At 35.0% G+C, this 16,953-nt stretch overlaps 1 protein-coding gene across 2 annotated transcripts in view; it reads right to left on the bottom strand.

The window, feature by feature from the left end:
* Positions 1–584: 584 nt before the first annotated feature.
* Positions 585–16,953, bottom strand: part of LOC131067989 (uncharacterized) — a 47,598-nt gene continuing 31,229 nt past the window's right edge. The window contains exons 3-13 of one of the 2 annotated variants that reach the window (XM_058003173.1): positions 7,736–7,848; positions 7,436–7,540; positions 6,254–6,323; positions 5,623–5,678; positions 4,898–4,948; positions 4,639–4,743; positions 4,397–4,441; positions 3,908–4,016; positions 1,226–1,434; positions 1,072–1,152; positions 585–982 (exon numbers count right to left, since the gene is read on the bottom strand). In XM_058003173.1, the coding sequence (XP_057859156.1) occupies positions 803–982; positions 1,072–1,152; positions 1,226–1,434; positions 3,908–4,016; positions 4,397–4,441; positions 4,639–4,743; positions 4,898–4,948; positions 5,623–5,678; positions 6,254–6,323; positions 7,436–7,540; positions 7,736–7,848 (1,124 nt within the window). In that variant the 3' untranslated portion in view covers positions 585–802. Of the gene's footprint in view, positions 983–1,071; positions 1,153–1,225; positions 1,435–3,907; positions 4,017–4,396; positions 4,442–4,638; positions 4,744–4,897; positions 4,949–5,622; positions 5,679–6,253; positions 6,324–7,435; positions 7,541–7,735; positions 7,849–16,953 lie in introns of those variants that run through there. The other variant, XM_059207468.1, reaches the window with a different exon arrangement.

The following is a 16,953-nucleotide window of genomic DNA, read 5'->3' on the forward strand; positions in this document are numbered from 1 at the left end:
TGAGCTCGGCCGAAACCCCTGTAGCATAACACTACATGCTATGTGCAATTTCATGCATGACTGCATAACCTGCTTGTTATGTGCTTCACATGTCTTCTCCTGTCTTCGTATTATGCACAGCTGCTGCCTGCTTCTCTGCAACCTCTTGACTTCCCTTGACATCAATGACAATAATACCAACACTTTCCTTCTAGGTTCCTATATTGGAGAAAACATTACATAACTTCATATCCAGATCTCTTTAATTCATACCATTACTCCATGCGATTCAAAATGATTTCCCACATCAAAGCTCATTCAGTTACATGAATTATGAAACAGGTTTCTCTATTTCATTAAAACATTGGATTTTTTCTAATTTGTGTAGCAGTTTCTAAATTAGTGTCCTACAAATACTTCTAAAACACTTTAGCAATATATCGACAAGATTTATAGCAAGTGAAATTAACATCTAACAGAACAGCAGTTATGGAATCAGAAAATTGGTATGTTTTGCTGTTTCCAACATCGCCAATTTCATCGCTATCATTTACAAACATAAATTTCAAAAAATGTCAAAATATTGATTAGAGAGTGGACCAATATCACAGAAATTCCAGCTGATATCAAGGAAGTAAAATTTCATACAAAATTAAAATATGTTACCCTTCTAGAACTGGCACTTGAGTCATAAAACCCTGCATCTCCACTAAGTGAAATGCAAATAATTGGTTTATAAGAAAGCAAATCAACCACATTTAACAATGATATTAAAGCATAACATTACACAAACACATAAAAGTGTCAATACATCAATTGAATGTTACTCATCATCCTCATCCACTACAGCAATGCGGTGACGTCTTCTATCAAATACAGCTCGGAATGTCTCTTGCTCAGCACGAAGCTGTTCCAAAATTTTTGTGTTTCTCTTAGATTGACCTCCAGTACTGCTACCATACTCTAGATCATTCTTCTCTTCATCTGGTAATGGATTTGATGCCTATATAATCAAGTTATAAACATCTTAGAGAGCTGCAAACCATACCTGCAACAGAAAACCAGAAGAACAGACCAAAGACAAAATATTACCTCATTGTATCCCACACCAGGCCCAATAATCAGAGAGCACTTATTCTGCGGAACACGCCCTATTGAGAACCCACTACTAGCCTGCAATTTGGAAACAATCTTAGAATGCTAAATAACCACAAAGAGTAATCGGTTACACATCTATCCTACGCACCTGGTCAGCCCAATGGACACGTCTGTCTCCTTTGCCATAAGCTTGCATTAGACCAGATAGTGCATTACCATCAACATTTTCGACTTCCTTGGCATTTGTGTTGCAGGTGTCTTCATGATCATCAGACCACTTACTTCTTGTCAAATCCTTACCTTCATTTCTAGCATTCAATTTTTCCAATCCCCATCTGTCTCCAGGACTAATTACTCCTAAAAGGAGGCCAAACCATAAAAGATATCAGTCTCTGAAGCCCCAGCTTAATAAATATATTATAATTCAGTCGAAATAAATGTTCGAAATTAGTGTTCGCATGGTTATTTAAATTGGTATTATATGTGTAATAAATATTAAGTTGATGAGAAACAACTTAATATTATTGTTAGTATGGTTGGTTAGAATATTATCTGTAGGATAATTTATGAGAGATTGTAGGGATATGAGTTGTTAGAACAACTCATATTATTAGGGAGTGCTTCCTAAAATGTAGGAAATCAAACTCCTATATAAATGTGTAATGTGTTGAATGGATGTGGCATAAAAGAATATTATTTTGTGTATAATATCTGCTATCATATCTCTGGCCATATTTTTCTTATATGGTATCAGAGCGGGGAGAATATCGTGATATTTATTTCTTCTTTTATAGTTGAAATTGCTATTATCAAAGCATGCTGACTCGTACCTTCTACAGCAGCGCACCTTGAGTGGAGTTGTGCAAACATGCTTATCAGGGCAGAGAAGACAACTAAAATTCATCTTCACTGGTTGAGTCGTACTAGCCAGTATTGGAGCATTTGAAGGCTTGGACTTTTTCTTTAAAGCAGCAGGTTTTATTACCAATTTGAAGTTACTTTGATTCTACTGGCCTGCGTTGGAACCTTCAATCCCAGCATCTGTGACATCTGTAGGAGGCGGTTTGCACAAATGTGAAAACAGTGTTTGTTCCATTGAAGGACGATGCATAATCAAATGCCTAGCGCCTCACACTAAAATAACATTGACCGCAATTTAGCATTCTGTTATTTGCTGAGTTATTTGTCTTGATCTGATATCTTGATTGGCGAGTTCGTTTCCTATTTTTGAAGGTGATTCATCCTCTTTGGTCAGTTTTATTACTCTCTGGCCTGCAATTTTAGCTTTGCCAACATGTGCCATTAACACTGGCACCTTCTCAGCACATATTGCCTTGGTCTGAGGATGAAAGGACTGGCAATTTCTTGTAAGACACATTATTGATCTTCATTGGCTTATGTGGAGAGTTTATTTTGTTGATAGATTGAGAAAATAGGAGAGAGAGAGTGTGCATGCTAAAGAAAGTAATTAAACAAGCAACTTCTCAGCATAGAAAGTTCAAGAGAATCAAACGTCATGTGTTGATGATTTGTGAATGCGGAGGACGATCTGAGTTATTTCAAGGGCGCGTTGTTTGCTATGGATCTTAAATCTGTGTGTCAAAGGGCCAATTTCATGTAGAGAATCTCTAAAAATCTAGCCTTGGGACAAATCTGCTGGTGACCATTCTCTGGACAAATCTTGCAGATCATGCACTGATGATCAGAGAAAATCTCAGGTGTCTCAAAATATTTTATTGGTTTTGCATACAAATATTTGTGTTATAATCTAGAAGGTCAAGTCATTATTAGTTAGTATTTTTAGTGTCTCCAATTGTTATCGAGTCAATTAATTCAGTAATTTAGTTTTATTTAGTTAAGTTTTCTAAAATTATTTGTTTCTTGTATGTATTCACTGGAAGTGAAACTGAGATAAGTTCTCGTATGTAGATGATCATGTGCAGCAAGATCCAGATAGCAGTATGTAGACCTAAAAGTATGCATAGACATACGATTCTGTTTCCAAATTGTGTGGTATTCTTTCTCCCCATGTTCGCACTAAGAGGGGGTGTTAGAAATTAGTGTTCACATGGTTATTTAAATTGGCATTATAAGTGTAATAAATATTAAGTTGTTGAGAAACAACTTAATATTATTATTAGTATGGTTGGTTAGAATATTATGTGTAGCATAATTTACAAAAGATTGTACATATATGAGTTGTTACAAAAACTCATCTTATTAGGGAGTGGTTCCTAAAATGTAGGAAATCAAACTCCTATATAAATGTGTAATATATGTGTTGAATGGATGTGGAATAAAAGAATATCATTTTGTGTATAATATCTGCTATCATATCTCTGGCCATATGTTTCTTATAATAAAAACAGAGGTACAATATAACAAAAAGGCAATTGTTTTTGGGAGTGTGCCAAGAACCAAATCAAAGGCCAACGAGCTATGATTTTATTTTACAGTAATGACTCCAACCATTCTAAATAAAACCCAACTATGAATTCACATGCAACTTTACTAAATGAACAAAACACTTGCAAGTATCATGGGACATGTCTACCCTGCAAGCATTTATTGTTTTATACGAATGGAGTCATGGGTAAACACAATGCTGATATTAGTTATATTTCCCAAAGCACTTTGTAATTGTATATTCAACCAAAGAAGCTACAAGAATAGAAAGGTGAGATTCCATGTAGCATGTAATCATGTCAACCTGTATGCTATAGTATTTGATAAAATGATATAGACTGTGGAAGAGTGGAAATAAAGTAGTGTGAAATACATACATATAAAAGAGCATGTTTAAAATTTAAAAATCACATCTAGCACTGACCATTTTGCTGTGAAAACTCAGAAGGTGAATCTGTCTTCCCTGATTCTGTTCTGGTTAGTCCATCTTGATCTTCCGCATCATGTCCTGTATCATCTGTATCCATCTCCACCTAATAGTATCGGGGATATTAGCAATTCACAAACAAAGCAAATACAATGAGGTACGCCATAGCTCAAAGGTTAGAAACAAGTTAATAGACTCTAAAGTTTAATCTTCAGAATACTAAATCAGATTCCAAACATAACACTAAGGCCAATGTCAGTAGAGCTGTCTTATAAATCTCAGAACAAATAAGTAATAAAAAAAATTGAATGGATTGAAAGTTAAACCATCATCTTTACAACTTAGACAACACATGATTAAGATATTGCACAACAATATTTCAGATCTGAGAATTCTCGATAATTCACTCATGAAAAATGTATTATAAATTTATAAGCATACACAATTGAAAAAAATACATTGTAGTTTTGAACTAACTAAATTTACCTCAGTGATATTTTGTGCATTTAAATCATCGCCATGGAATAAAGCCTGCAAATGAACAAGTTGAAATTGTAAAAATTTACAGAAAGCATTAAAAAATGATAGAAAACAAATAAAAATAGATCCTTGCCCCTATAGTACTGCCAAAATTTTCATACAATCACGTGCCAAGTTTCAGAAAAATCAGCCTCTCAAGCCATTTATCAACACAATAGTCAGTTCAGACATAATGAAACAGAACAAACCGATATATCAAGCTGTAAGTATAGAGGAGGGGCGGGTTCCCAACACTTTGCCATTTCTTGCACTTTATCAGCAGTAAAGTTGTGCACATTCCGAGCTGCACATCCCTAGTTTCATCACAAAAATATATATATATAATTGTGTGTAAAGAGTAAACACTGACTTTATTGTCCATCAAACATTTTTAACTCAAAAGACTTCTTCAATAAAATATAATTTTCAAATAGTGACATAAGGCAAAGATGAAAGATGTCTACATACTGCAGGATCTTTGTAAGGAGCATCCAACAGGTAAACTTCATAGCCCGATCTCTGTTTGCAATTAAAACATATTCATCAGAACAGCTATAAACATCATTGGTCAAGGAATTCGTTATTCCACATGTAGAGCATTTAGATTTCCTTTTCCAACAAACAAATGATACAACAACCTTTTCCTAGCGCATCCAACAGACCATGCTAAATCAAGAAGTATTCTGAAATCTACAATCGTACTTAAAATAATTCCCCAACCAAAAATTATACAAAGAAAATAAATTAAAGAAAGCAGCTGATTCTATTAATAACAAAAACTAAATCCCACAAAACATTTTTTTAACTATAATAAAATCAGTTTGTTTAGAACTTAAATGAAACTCACATTGTCTGGCTAGAAAATTTAAAAATTAATTCTGTTTCTGAATATTCTAAAACATTCTTCAAAATCATTCTAAACAGATATAAACAAAAATATAGACAATGTTACAACCTAACATACAAAAATACAATCAATCACAATCTCCAGAACCTATGAATCATGTTCCATTGAAGTACACATCAAACTACCAAATGATTAAAAAGATGCAATCAGTATAGATATTATAAGAATTTGGGAAAAATTATTTAAGGTTTAAATTCGCAGATAAATCTTATGTCAACAAATCCAGTTATGAACAAGCAAGCAGTAATTACTCAGCTAGATTCTAAAATCAGAGAAGAGGGTATACCTTTGCAACTGCCCAAAATTGAGTAAAATCAGCTACCCGCAGATTGCGGTCATCCACTAAGATGAGGCACACATGCCAGCAACAAAAAGGTTAATTGTCCGAGCAGCACTGCATCTGTGGTTAGCGAAAATGAAAGTAGTGCATAGGCACTAGATCCTTCTAACACTAATCACAATATTAAACTAACACACTTGAACTCAGGCTCACTAAAAAATTGGGGACCTCTACCTAGCCATTTTACAGCGCTCTTTTCTCAAACAATACTCATGTTTGCCACATGAAGCATGCACAAAAATTATTTCCCTTCCCTCGTCATAAATATATTCAAAATAAAAGCAAACAAAAAGCATACAGCAGGGAGAACAAGGATATTAACAAAACATAACAAAAGCAACATCGCAATTCATTTTTATCAATCAGGTAGGAAGAATCATACCACCTAAAAGGGATGTTAAGATGATTGGAAGGTTTAAGTTGTATGACTGATATTCTGAAATTAAGGCTTTAGGTTATTGGCATGCATCAATGATTCTCAATTTGAGTAGATCACTTCTGTACTTGAGCATTTAAAGTTCAATACTAGTTTAAACCCTAGATAGCTAGAGAAAACAATTCATATATAGATCCCTACCAATGATAAAGGTGAAAACGCCTTCTTCTAGAGTCTTCTTGAATGCTTTCAACATGCTTGCTCTGTACGCCTGACATACAAAGTATAACCCCATTATTCATTCATTAATTGATGAATCCAAAATTTTCTACTTCAATCAAATATTTCAAACAGGAAAAATCCAAATAGCTCACTAATATTAGATCTCATTTAGAGAGAAAAAGATCTAGATCTAGGCCTATAAAGAAAGAAAAAATCATCAAACATTAATAAACTTGTAGAAGATCGGTTCTTGGCCAAAATTACACCACTTCACCATATGAATTACCTAAATATGAATAATGTTGAGTGAAAGCACAGTGAGTTTCTGCATTTTAACTTTGACCCCTGTAAAGCCACACCGTGTTAAACACAGCAAAATGGTGGTGACAGTTTCAAGAGCTTTAAACTTTAGGTAAATTCGTGGAAATGGTCCTGTAGATTCTGTTTTAGGATTTCTCCATGGGCACAATCCAAAAAATTTCTGAAACATCAGGATATTACAAGGAGTTCAGAAACTTCCGGACTTCCTTCAAAAATATCCTGCCATTTCCAGTATTCTTTGGAGATATTACAGGACCCCTCCTTGTCCTCAAAAGGAAAAGAAAAAACAAAATAAAACCTACATGGTACTACTAACTTTAACAAGGGCGTCCCTGGAAATTAACATAATTTAGGATGATGCAAAAAACAAAATCCTCATTCACAGAGTGATTGAATTCTCAATAAATGTAATCATATATTTATAAAGTACAAAAACTAATTATTATATCAAATCATATCAAAATGGCATGACTTCCCAAGATCTCAGAAAGCATTTCAGAAGACTGCTAAAAATACAAGACATGGCATGGCATTTTATAGGTTTCAGTTCATATATCAGTAGCAAAGGCCTCTACAGCTTGATATGATGGCAATTGTCTATGATTTTCTTTTGTAAGAAATCATTTTTCTTATTATCATATTAATTAGTAAACTTTCTCAAATGTTTGTTTCAATATATGGAAGCAAATCATTTCCTTTGTAAAAAAGGATGTAAATGTGCTATGTTAACAGTTATTTTTTGACAGAAAAGGAATAAATACTTTAAACACTGAGCAGAATGGGCATACATAATAACCGTCAACAAAGAAATTAATTCAAAAAACAGCAAAGGTCTCTCACCTCCTCCATTTCAGGTTCATAACAGTATTCCATCACCTTTTTGGTCACTCGCTTCTTATTTCTTAACAATGAACTTGTTGCACAGCCATTATCATTGTCGTCATCCTTCATGCAAAATATCTATTATATAACATATTGAATCTGATCTAAACTTTCGTTTGCTAAAATATGTCTTTTATAGTTTGTGCATGCTGGTCATCAAATATTCAGTGGAAAGCTGCTTTGAAATGGTAAAATGGATAAAATATGCATCCAAAAAAATGAGAAAAAGTTAGAACTGAATATGATGCTCTATCAAACCTTCTCCACTTCTGTCATAAAGTAGTCATCCATTGAATGAATTCTAGGAGCACTGCCACCATTCATGACCTCAAGATCACGCAATGCCTTAGCCAGATAGCTCTTTCCACTTCCTACAAAAATCAATAAAGGATGATGACAGCATGGACATCCATTTTCATTGCAACAACAAAAACAAGATAATTATGACACCCACATCTATAACACAGTCATTCCCTAATTTGATTTCTGCATTCAATATGTTCACACTAATGTTGAGCTGGATAAAACAGTGTAGTCGATAATAGATAGAGCTTATCTTCAACCATTAATTACCTTGGATCAGGTCCCTCTCATATATGTTATTAATCTAAAGCATCTCTCAATATTCTACTCAAGTCAAAATTGTAGCAAAGACACTGTACATGATAGCAAAATTGAGCAACAATAATACTTCCAATTTTTTGAGATATAACATTAATATCCAAGAGACCAAATGGGACAGACTCAAGTGGTACATAACCGGAACTTTCATAGTGGAGATTCATGTTAAAATACCCAGGAGACACATTACATGCGTAAATGTACAAATGTTAAATGATCATTTCACTAAACTGCCTCATCCAATTGTGGGTGTAGCATGTATCAAGTTTCAACAGATGAGGCCAAGTGCACGAGTCGTAGGAGAATTTGAGTAAAGAGATAATCAACGGGTCATGGCATCTAGGCTAAACAACATCCCACAAGAGGAATTGACCAATCAAAATAAAAAACATTAATGTCCAAGAATGAGCAAATTAGATCAAAAGGTACTCAAGAGAATGGAAAGATAGAATCAATAATCAGAGGTGCTAAAAAGAATTCCCAACAATAAAATATGAAGTATATAAATCCAGAAAGAATGATACCAAATAGAGAGAAACCCAAACAGAGAAGGTACTCAAGAATGGAAAGATAGGATCAATAACCAGAGGTGGTAAACAGAATTCTCGACAATAAAATATGAAGTATATAAATCTAGAAAGAATGATACCAAATAGAGAGAAACCCAAACACGGAAACCTTAGATAAATCACCATAAATAAGATAATTTGGAGATGGAAAACTCTAGTCTCTAGTCTACAACAGACCATATTTTGACAAAAAAAAATTACTCAAGCTGACTATAATTAATGTTCGAATGATCAAATTACATATAAGTCTAGCAAGTTCCAGTTGATAACAAGAGAGGCTTAAAACAACTCCAACAATTTTAGAGTTCCAGGATACGCCTCCTCACTCCACCACATATACATATTACCGTACTAGTATGGGTAAAAGTAGGATATAGGTCAAGTGCTGCACCTGCACGTACCCAAAACCGAGGTTTACATACTCACCTGTGGGTTCTTCAATTGATGAGAGAGCACACAAGGTTTGCAACTAATTTTCTAAATTTTGCAAAGCATTACTAGTTTATTGACTCCCTTAAAGTAGATGTTTGAGAGTCAAAGGCTGATGGAGAAAAGATTGTAAAAATAATTGATTGTGAATTTGCAAATGGAGCATTGGAGATTGTCAAGGTAACTTCAACTTATTAAGTTTTCAAATTGAGTCCTTTATTTTTAATTTTAAAAGTTAAGTATTTTATTTAATTGTAAGTTGTAATTTAAACTTGTAAGGTGACTAAGCCATTGATGAGGGTCTTGCAATTGGTGGATGGTGAGAAAAGTGTGTGTGTGTGTGTGAGTGAGTATCCAACACTATTACATTGGGGATGTGTGTGTGTGTGTGTGTGTGTGTGAGTGAAACCAAAGAGGCCATCCAACACTATTACATTGGGGGTGTGTGAGTGTGAGTGTGAGTGTGAGTGTGTGTGAGTGAAACCAAAGAGACCATCCAACACTATTACATTGGGGGTGTGTGTGTGTGTGTGTGTGTGTGTGTGAGAGAGAGAGAGAGAGAGAAACCAAAGAGGCCATCCCACACTATTACACTAAGTTACCGGTTCGGGTTCGGATTCGGGTTCGGGTTCGGATTCGGGTACGGATTTGCGGATTCGGCAAAAAAAAAAAACTTGGGTACGGGTTCGTCCGTACATATATATATATATATATATATATATATATATATATATATACCCATATATTATATATATGTTCAATATATACAATCCATACAAAAATAATTTAATAAAATATACAATGTGACTTTCCATACATAAATGATAAATCCATAATTATTAATTGCCGATGCCAATAAATATTCATATATCGCAAATGTAATCAGTAAACTAATAACTAAAGTCTAATATCCTATGTTACCCCAAGTTTCCGGGACAGGGACGGCAGGGGACGGGGGTACGCATTTCCGGGACGGTGATTTTTTTTGCCAATTTTGGGGACGGCTAGGGGACGGCTATATAAAAGTAGGGAAAATTAAAATAAATAGGGAAATTTAAAATATTCATATGAAAACATGGATAAAACATGCACATATCCATTATAGAACCTTAAAATATAAGAACTAGTAGAATTCTTATGGCAAATTTGTGTTAAATTGAGAGTCAAAGTCAAATTGCTTATAGAATTCATTGTCAAAATTCATTGTCTATATGCAGAATTTATGGGGACGTCCCCTAGGAGTCCCCTGTCCCCGGGACGTCCCTGGGATGGGGACGGCTGAAAAAAATACTAGGGACGCGTCCTCCGGTAACATAGCTAATATCATATTCATAATTTGCAAAAAAGATAATATTCAAGTTTCAAGACTTTTTTAAAAAGTCATAAAGGGGCGAATTAGAGTTTTATTATTAAAAAACTATTTTAAAAAGTCTTTTTTTTATAGTTTTTTATTGTTTTTTTGACCCGTGGCCTTGTTTTTTGGAAACCACGAGTCTGGGTTCACGCAGGTTCTCCTGGGTTCACCTGGGTCCTCCTGGGTTCGACCTGGGTTCCACCCGGGTTCCCTGTGGGTCCTGCCATAAAGGGGCGAATTAGAGTTTTACTATAAAAAAACTATTTTAAAAAGTCTTTTTTTTATTGTTTTTTTGACCCGTGGCCCTATTTTTTGGAAACCACGGGCTTGGGTTCACGCAGGTTCTCCTGGGTTCACCTGGGTCCTCCCGGGTTCTCCTTGGGTTCCTCCCGGGTCCTTCCCAGGTGGCCGGGTTCCCTGTGGGTCTTGCGTCGGACCCACAGGGAACCCGGCCACCTGGGAAGGACCTGGGAAGGACCCGGGAGGAACCCAAGGAGAACCCGGGGAGAACCAGGACCGGGCAAGAACCAGAACCCGAACCCACGCCAAAAGGGGAAGAACCAGTAACTTAGCTATTACATTGTGTGTGTTTGTGTGTGTGTGTGTGTGTGAGAGACCAAAGAGGCCATCCAACACTATTGCATTGGGGATGCAAATAGATTTGCCCTTATTTGGGACATCATTGATCAGAGGTGGATACTTTCTCAACCCCAAATTCTACTTCTTTGATAGCTTCACAGATGCTAATGGGAAGATTATGGAGGCCTATTCACATGTATTGAGAGGAGAACACCTACAAGTGCAATAAAAGACCTCATCCTTTTAGAGTTGCATAATTATAAGGCAACTAGGGGGTCATTGTGTTCTTCCAAAATATGTATACGAGAAAGAAAGATCCAAATACCAAGTAAGAAAAAGTGAAACCTTATAATATCTTGCAAATTATGAATTACAGTTATTAATCTAAGTTACCAGATTCTTCTACAAAATCCCTGAGTCCTGGTTCCATTCTCTCCAAATTCTGGTTTGCACAAAATCCTCTGAAAATTCTTCCAGGGTTCGTATTTTGCCCTATGGGTTCGTTGAGAAGGACCCAGGGCGAATTTTGCCAAATTTCAAGTGAATTTTGATTCCACCGGCAGAACCCAGGCCTGGGTGATTTGACACATTTTTTAAATTTTTTTCAAGTTGTCTTTTTACCAATTTTTGTCAACTTGACCCTCCAGCCCTAAAATAGGCTGAGATTGCTAGTGATCATGAAGCTGCTCCTGAGGTTGAGATTGCTCGTACCACTGCCAGTGTCACTGTTTGTGCTTCTAATTTGCCACAGGAGGAGGAGGATGATATGTTTGATGACTTATGATGATATTTGATCAGTGATGGCTGATTGTTAATGTTGACATTATATTTTTGAACTTAAACATATTGATATGTTGGTGTATTTTGGCATTCTGCTATGTTATTTGCCATTTGGACTAAAATATTTAATATATATGGTGGTGTATTTTGCTATGTTACTTTACTATTAGTCTATTAGCATAGTTGACACTTGACACTTGACAGTGGTGTATTATGAGTTTATCTGCTGCTGCATATATGCATATATTTTTTATTTTTTATGTTTATATGTTTTTGTATGGATGAACCCAAAGCAAACCCAAACCCATCCCAAAAAAAATTGAACGAATTTGTGAACCTGAATCTCGAACCAAAATCCAAACCACGACCGGTGACTTAGTTATTAATAGAATATTGTTTATTTACAAAAATTTGAATATCTTATTTGCAGGTTCTTGGTGGGAAGAGTTTGGTGGAGATACCCCAAATTTGAAAAGTCTAGCCCTCCGAATTTTGTCTCAAACTTATAGTGCTTCTCACTATGTGCGCAATTGGAGTTCGTTTGCTGCCATTCACATGAAGCAGCATAACAAGTCGACTCAAAAACACCTCAATGATCTTCGTTTTGTGCAATATAACCTTCGGCTTCGCACAAGAAATGTGCAGGACTAGCCACACGAACTCATTGATTTGGATGACATTGATCCCTACAGTGATTGGACACTGCAGGATGATGAGACCTCCTTGTTTACAGAGGATGAGATTGCTGATTTCGAGAGGTAAGCTATGGAGGATTTAGCTGCAGCAGAAGCTGAGGAGATTGGATTCGACGACATTGATATGGTGGAGGAGCCACTGCCACCAAGCAAGGAGCCAGATTCGAGTGTGAGGACCATGCCCACATACTATTCAATAAAGGCATATATTATCCCATATCCTAATAATTTATCATATAATATAATAACTGAAGTCAAATTCAAGAAAATCATATACTTGTCTGGTTTATAGCATTGGAATTAAGGTTATAAGACTCCCTTTAAGCATTCTTCTAGATGACTTCACATAGTCCAAAGTCCAGACAATTACTGCAAAGTGCTTCTAGTTAATAGATTGGCATTTTTCAGAATATTATTTGTATTCAACCAAGCATTCCTAAATTTTCAAACAACACAGAACTGAACACCCACCACCATTGAGGCCAGTACATGCATTAAAAGTAAAATTTGAGAAAATCTACGTACAGACCAACATACTATGGCATCATAAGCACCAGTGCACTGAAATTATATTTGTTTGCAGACTACTTCAGGAACCTGCTTCTAGTTAAAACTCATGAATAAATACATTGCATATCTCAGAAGACAGAAATGTTTACACATGTATCAAACTATTTGTATGCTCACATCAATCATATGCCAGTAATTAGAACGAACCCTTAATCCAACTTTGCAACAGTACTAAAAACAAGGTAAGAGTTTACAAACAAAAGTTTGCTCTTAAAATTCCATGAGAGTGATGATAAACTTAGCTACAAAGAAATCCAAGTTATATAAAGAGCATTTACATATCTCCCATCTGTATTAGTGTATCTGGCAGCATTTCATGATGAGATAAGAAAAATATTGTATTGGGCATTACCTTATGTAAATTGGGATAAAATCAACATATAAGTTTGAATAAACCCAACCTGATGTCAGTTTAGCTTGCAATTTACAGACATCAGAAGTTAGCAGAAACTTGCAGACAAAACGAAGATTATCTATCTTAACATGAGGGGCTGTGTTGTTGAAGGCTGTTATGAGTCATGACCACCTATGAATAGTTTGGAAGTTTTGTTTGTTTATTATACATATGCATGCATAACTGCTGCTAAGACCGTATATTTTTTATGCATCTAAAACAATAAAGTTAATTTTTCATGAACTATTATAATCCTGCTTTTTCAACTTATGTAAGACAGACTATCTTAACTTCAAGAAATGCGCGGTTAAAGACAATTGCAACCAACAAAGCCTAGTATTGGAAGAATTGTTCTTGTGTCAAATGCAGAGGGATATATACAGCTGAAGCCATGTAACTGGAAAGTTTTAAAATGATATAGTCAGGTTTTTCATGGTGCAGTGTTTAGTGGATGTCTCTGGTGTAACTCTTCTAAAGGTCTACCATATGTTTTTCCACACTGCAGTTATTCTCTTTTATTATTTCACTAATTTTACTATCCAATTTGCTACAGATAGAAACATTGTATTTACTTGATTTGTTTCAATTAAAGCCTTGTCTGGGCTACTTGGGCTTGTGAGCACATTCAAAGACCAAGTGAAGGGCTCAGAAGCTCTAAATAATCTAGAAAATAAGGCAATTTTATGAAAATAATTTAATTGATAGTTTCGCAGTTGGCCATGTTATTAAGAAATTGGGGACGTTTTTGAAGAGTTGTCCAGTTAATCTAAACATTTCCTGTAGATTAAAAACGTAGAGAGGGTTGCCACCATTGTTTGAATGATGATAAATAAGATCCCTTTATTATCTTTAAAATACATGAACATGGAATAGCACAAAGGAACAAAATGTAAGCAGTCGAAGAGAGGAACCAGCAGAGAAGCAGGCAAGTTTCCCCCTAAAGGTAGCAGCTACATGCCTGGATAGCTATCATAATTCAGATAGCTTGATGTCCTTGGCAAATACATTAGATCTCAGATGGAAAAAGTTCAGTTAGCTTGATCTCCTTCAAAAATACATCAGATCTGAGATGGAAAACAAGTCTAACTAGCCCTCAAAGGTGAGAAGAAAAATAATTATTCCCAATTATAGTACAGAGAACTACTAAGGATCCACAAACTCGAAAGTGTTCTTATTAATCAATTCTGATGAAGCCAAAATTCATTATTTTTATCATCGAACAAGACATACCATAGTTAATGGAGGGTAAATGTGAATTTGGATTTTAAAATTATGGGACGGTCTCAATGTTTAAGTATGCTACCATGCCACCAAGCATGCTGATATTGTTGAAGATAACACAGCTGCAAGTCATTTTTGTCCCTTAAAGAAACTTGAATAGGTTAAAAAAGTTTAGGCATCTCGACGGGAATTCCTTAAGGCATGACTTCTTGTACAATATCAAATAGTATAACAGTAGCTCTACTTGTAGATGGGGCTTTTAGACTAAATCAAACAAAAAAATTATGGTTCTGAATACAATAACCTACAAACAGAAAAAAATTGCCTCCATCCAATGAACAGGAGATTGTGAAACAGGCAGAAGTTCATGAAAAAGTACCAACTCAGTCCACAATGAACGAAAAAAGATGTATGATTATAACAAAGTAGTTAAAAGAGTTGCCAAAGATGTTATACAGGAATCAGATCAAACCCAATGAATTAGTGCACATAAAGCTGTTGGGATTAGGTGGCATACACCCTGCAATTCCTAATATTAAATTTATTTATTATTTGTATTTTTAATATGCCCTCATGGAAAGGGTGTCCACTTGAGTTGGAACTTTATGCCATGTGTAATTTGTATTATGACATCATGTAAGAATATTATGACATGTAACATGTGTAAAAGCATCTATGATATTTGTATTATTAAATAAGTCTCCATGGAAAAGGGCATCCCCCTTGAGGTGGAACTTTGTGCCATGTGTAATTTGGTATTATGATGCCACGTAAGAATATATAATGTCATGTATGATGTGTAAGAGGCATCTATGATGCATGTAAAAGCATGTAAGAGGAAGTTACAAAATGAACTTGAAAAGTCATGAATACTTTTGACCAACTACTGACACATGAATCATCTTACTAAAAGAATAATGAATCCAAAATGCAGTGCCCTTTTCTAGTGGGTGTGTATGACATTGAGTTGGACTCTATCTTGGAATATTTGACCCATCTAGATTTTGGCATCAAATTTTGGGTCAAAGATATTGGCATCATATTTGCCCATGGTTTTTTGGCTAAAGGTTTTGAAAAACCAGTTGTAGTTTCAATCTGGTCTTTCCCTATCTATTGGATGCTTGTCTGGAGACATCTAGTGCTTGTATTTTGCAAGTGAATATATGCTGCCAGAATTTCTCCAAACATTGTTAATACTTGGTCAGAGAAGTGGATACTCTTAATCATATTGCAACCATGGTGTTGATTACTAAATAAAACATTGAGACTCCTTTGTTGCTGGGTTTTTCTCAAGATATATCCTATGTCAAGTCTGTTTTTGTGTTATGTGCTATTGCATGTATGATAAATTTTTCTGAAATTGTTTAGATCCTAACATATTTGCATTTCTGTTATCTCAAAATTAGTGTAGGGAGTTGTTCTGTTTTATTTGACTTCATTGCAATTGGTATCTGAGCTTGGCCAGCTCATGATTTCCTTGGTGTGAGGAAAAGTGTTTTTTTCTATTAATCTTAAGCTTCAGTGGGAGTTATGTGTAGGAATGATCGTATTTTAGGAGAAAGATGGCAAGCACATCATAGTTGGTGATGGACAAAGTTAATGACACAAATTTTGGGTTGTGGAAGGTTGTAATGTCCCCTACTAGGAGATTGCCTGTTTCCCAATGAATTATCACACATTACTAAACATTTTTATATTTCAATCCATATTTCTTAATCTTTTGCATGAATTAGCATTCATAACGCATTCGACATTCATTACATTAAGTCCTACCTTAAGTTCTTCTCTAATCCTAATGAGGGATAGGGATTTACTGTCATAGGGCGCTGACACCACCTACAAGGAGGCTCCCTCAAGGCCCAGGACTATGTCCCTACCCATCTTGGGTTCACCGTCACTTGTGATGGGTTTACTCGCCTTTCCCTACACACACCAACCTATCCACTCATAGAGCATAGTAGATGAATTAAGATTAGGCCACTAATATAATAGCCTGTCATACATTATGAATGCCCAAGTACATAAATTAAATTATATATACATTTGATATTTCTAAAATGTAAGTCTTATTTAAATACTCCCTTTAGAAATTGTTTTTATATCATATTAATTAATATATATATATATATATATATATATATATATATATATATTAATTAATATATATATATAATTCATCAATTATTATTATTATTAATAATGTTTCTGGTAAATATTATTTATTATAGCATTTCAGATTATAAACAGTCGTTCTCTATCCATAT

The sequence above is a fragment of the Cryptomeria japonica genome, chromosome 6 (genome assembly GCF_030272615.1).
Source record: "Cryptomeria japonica chromosome 6, Sugi_1.0, whole genome shotgun sequence".
NCBI lineage: Eukaryota > Viridiplantae > Streptophyta > Pinopsida > Cupressales > Cupressaceae > Cryptomeria > Cryptomeria japonica.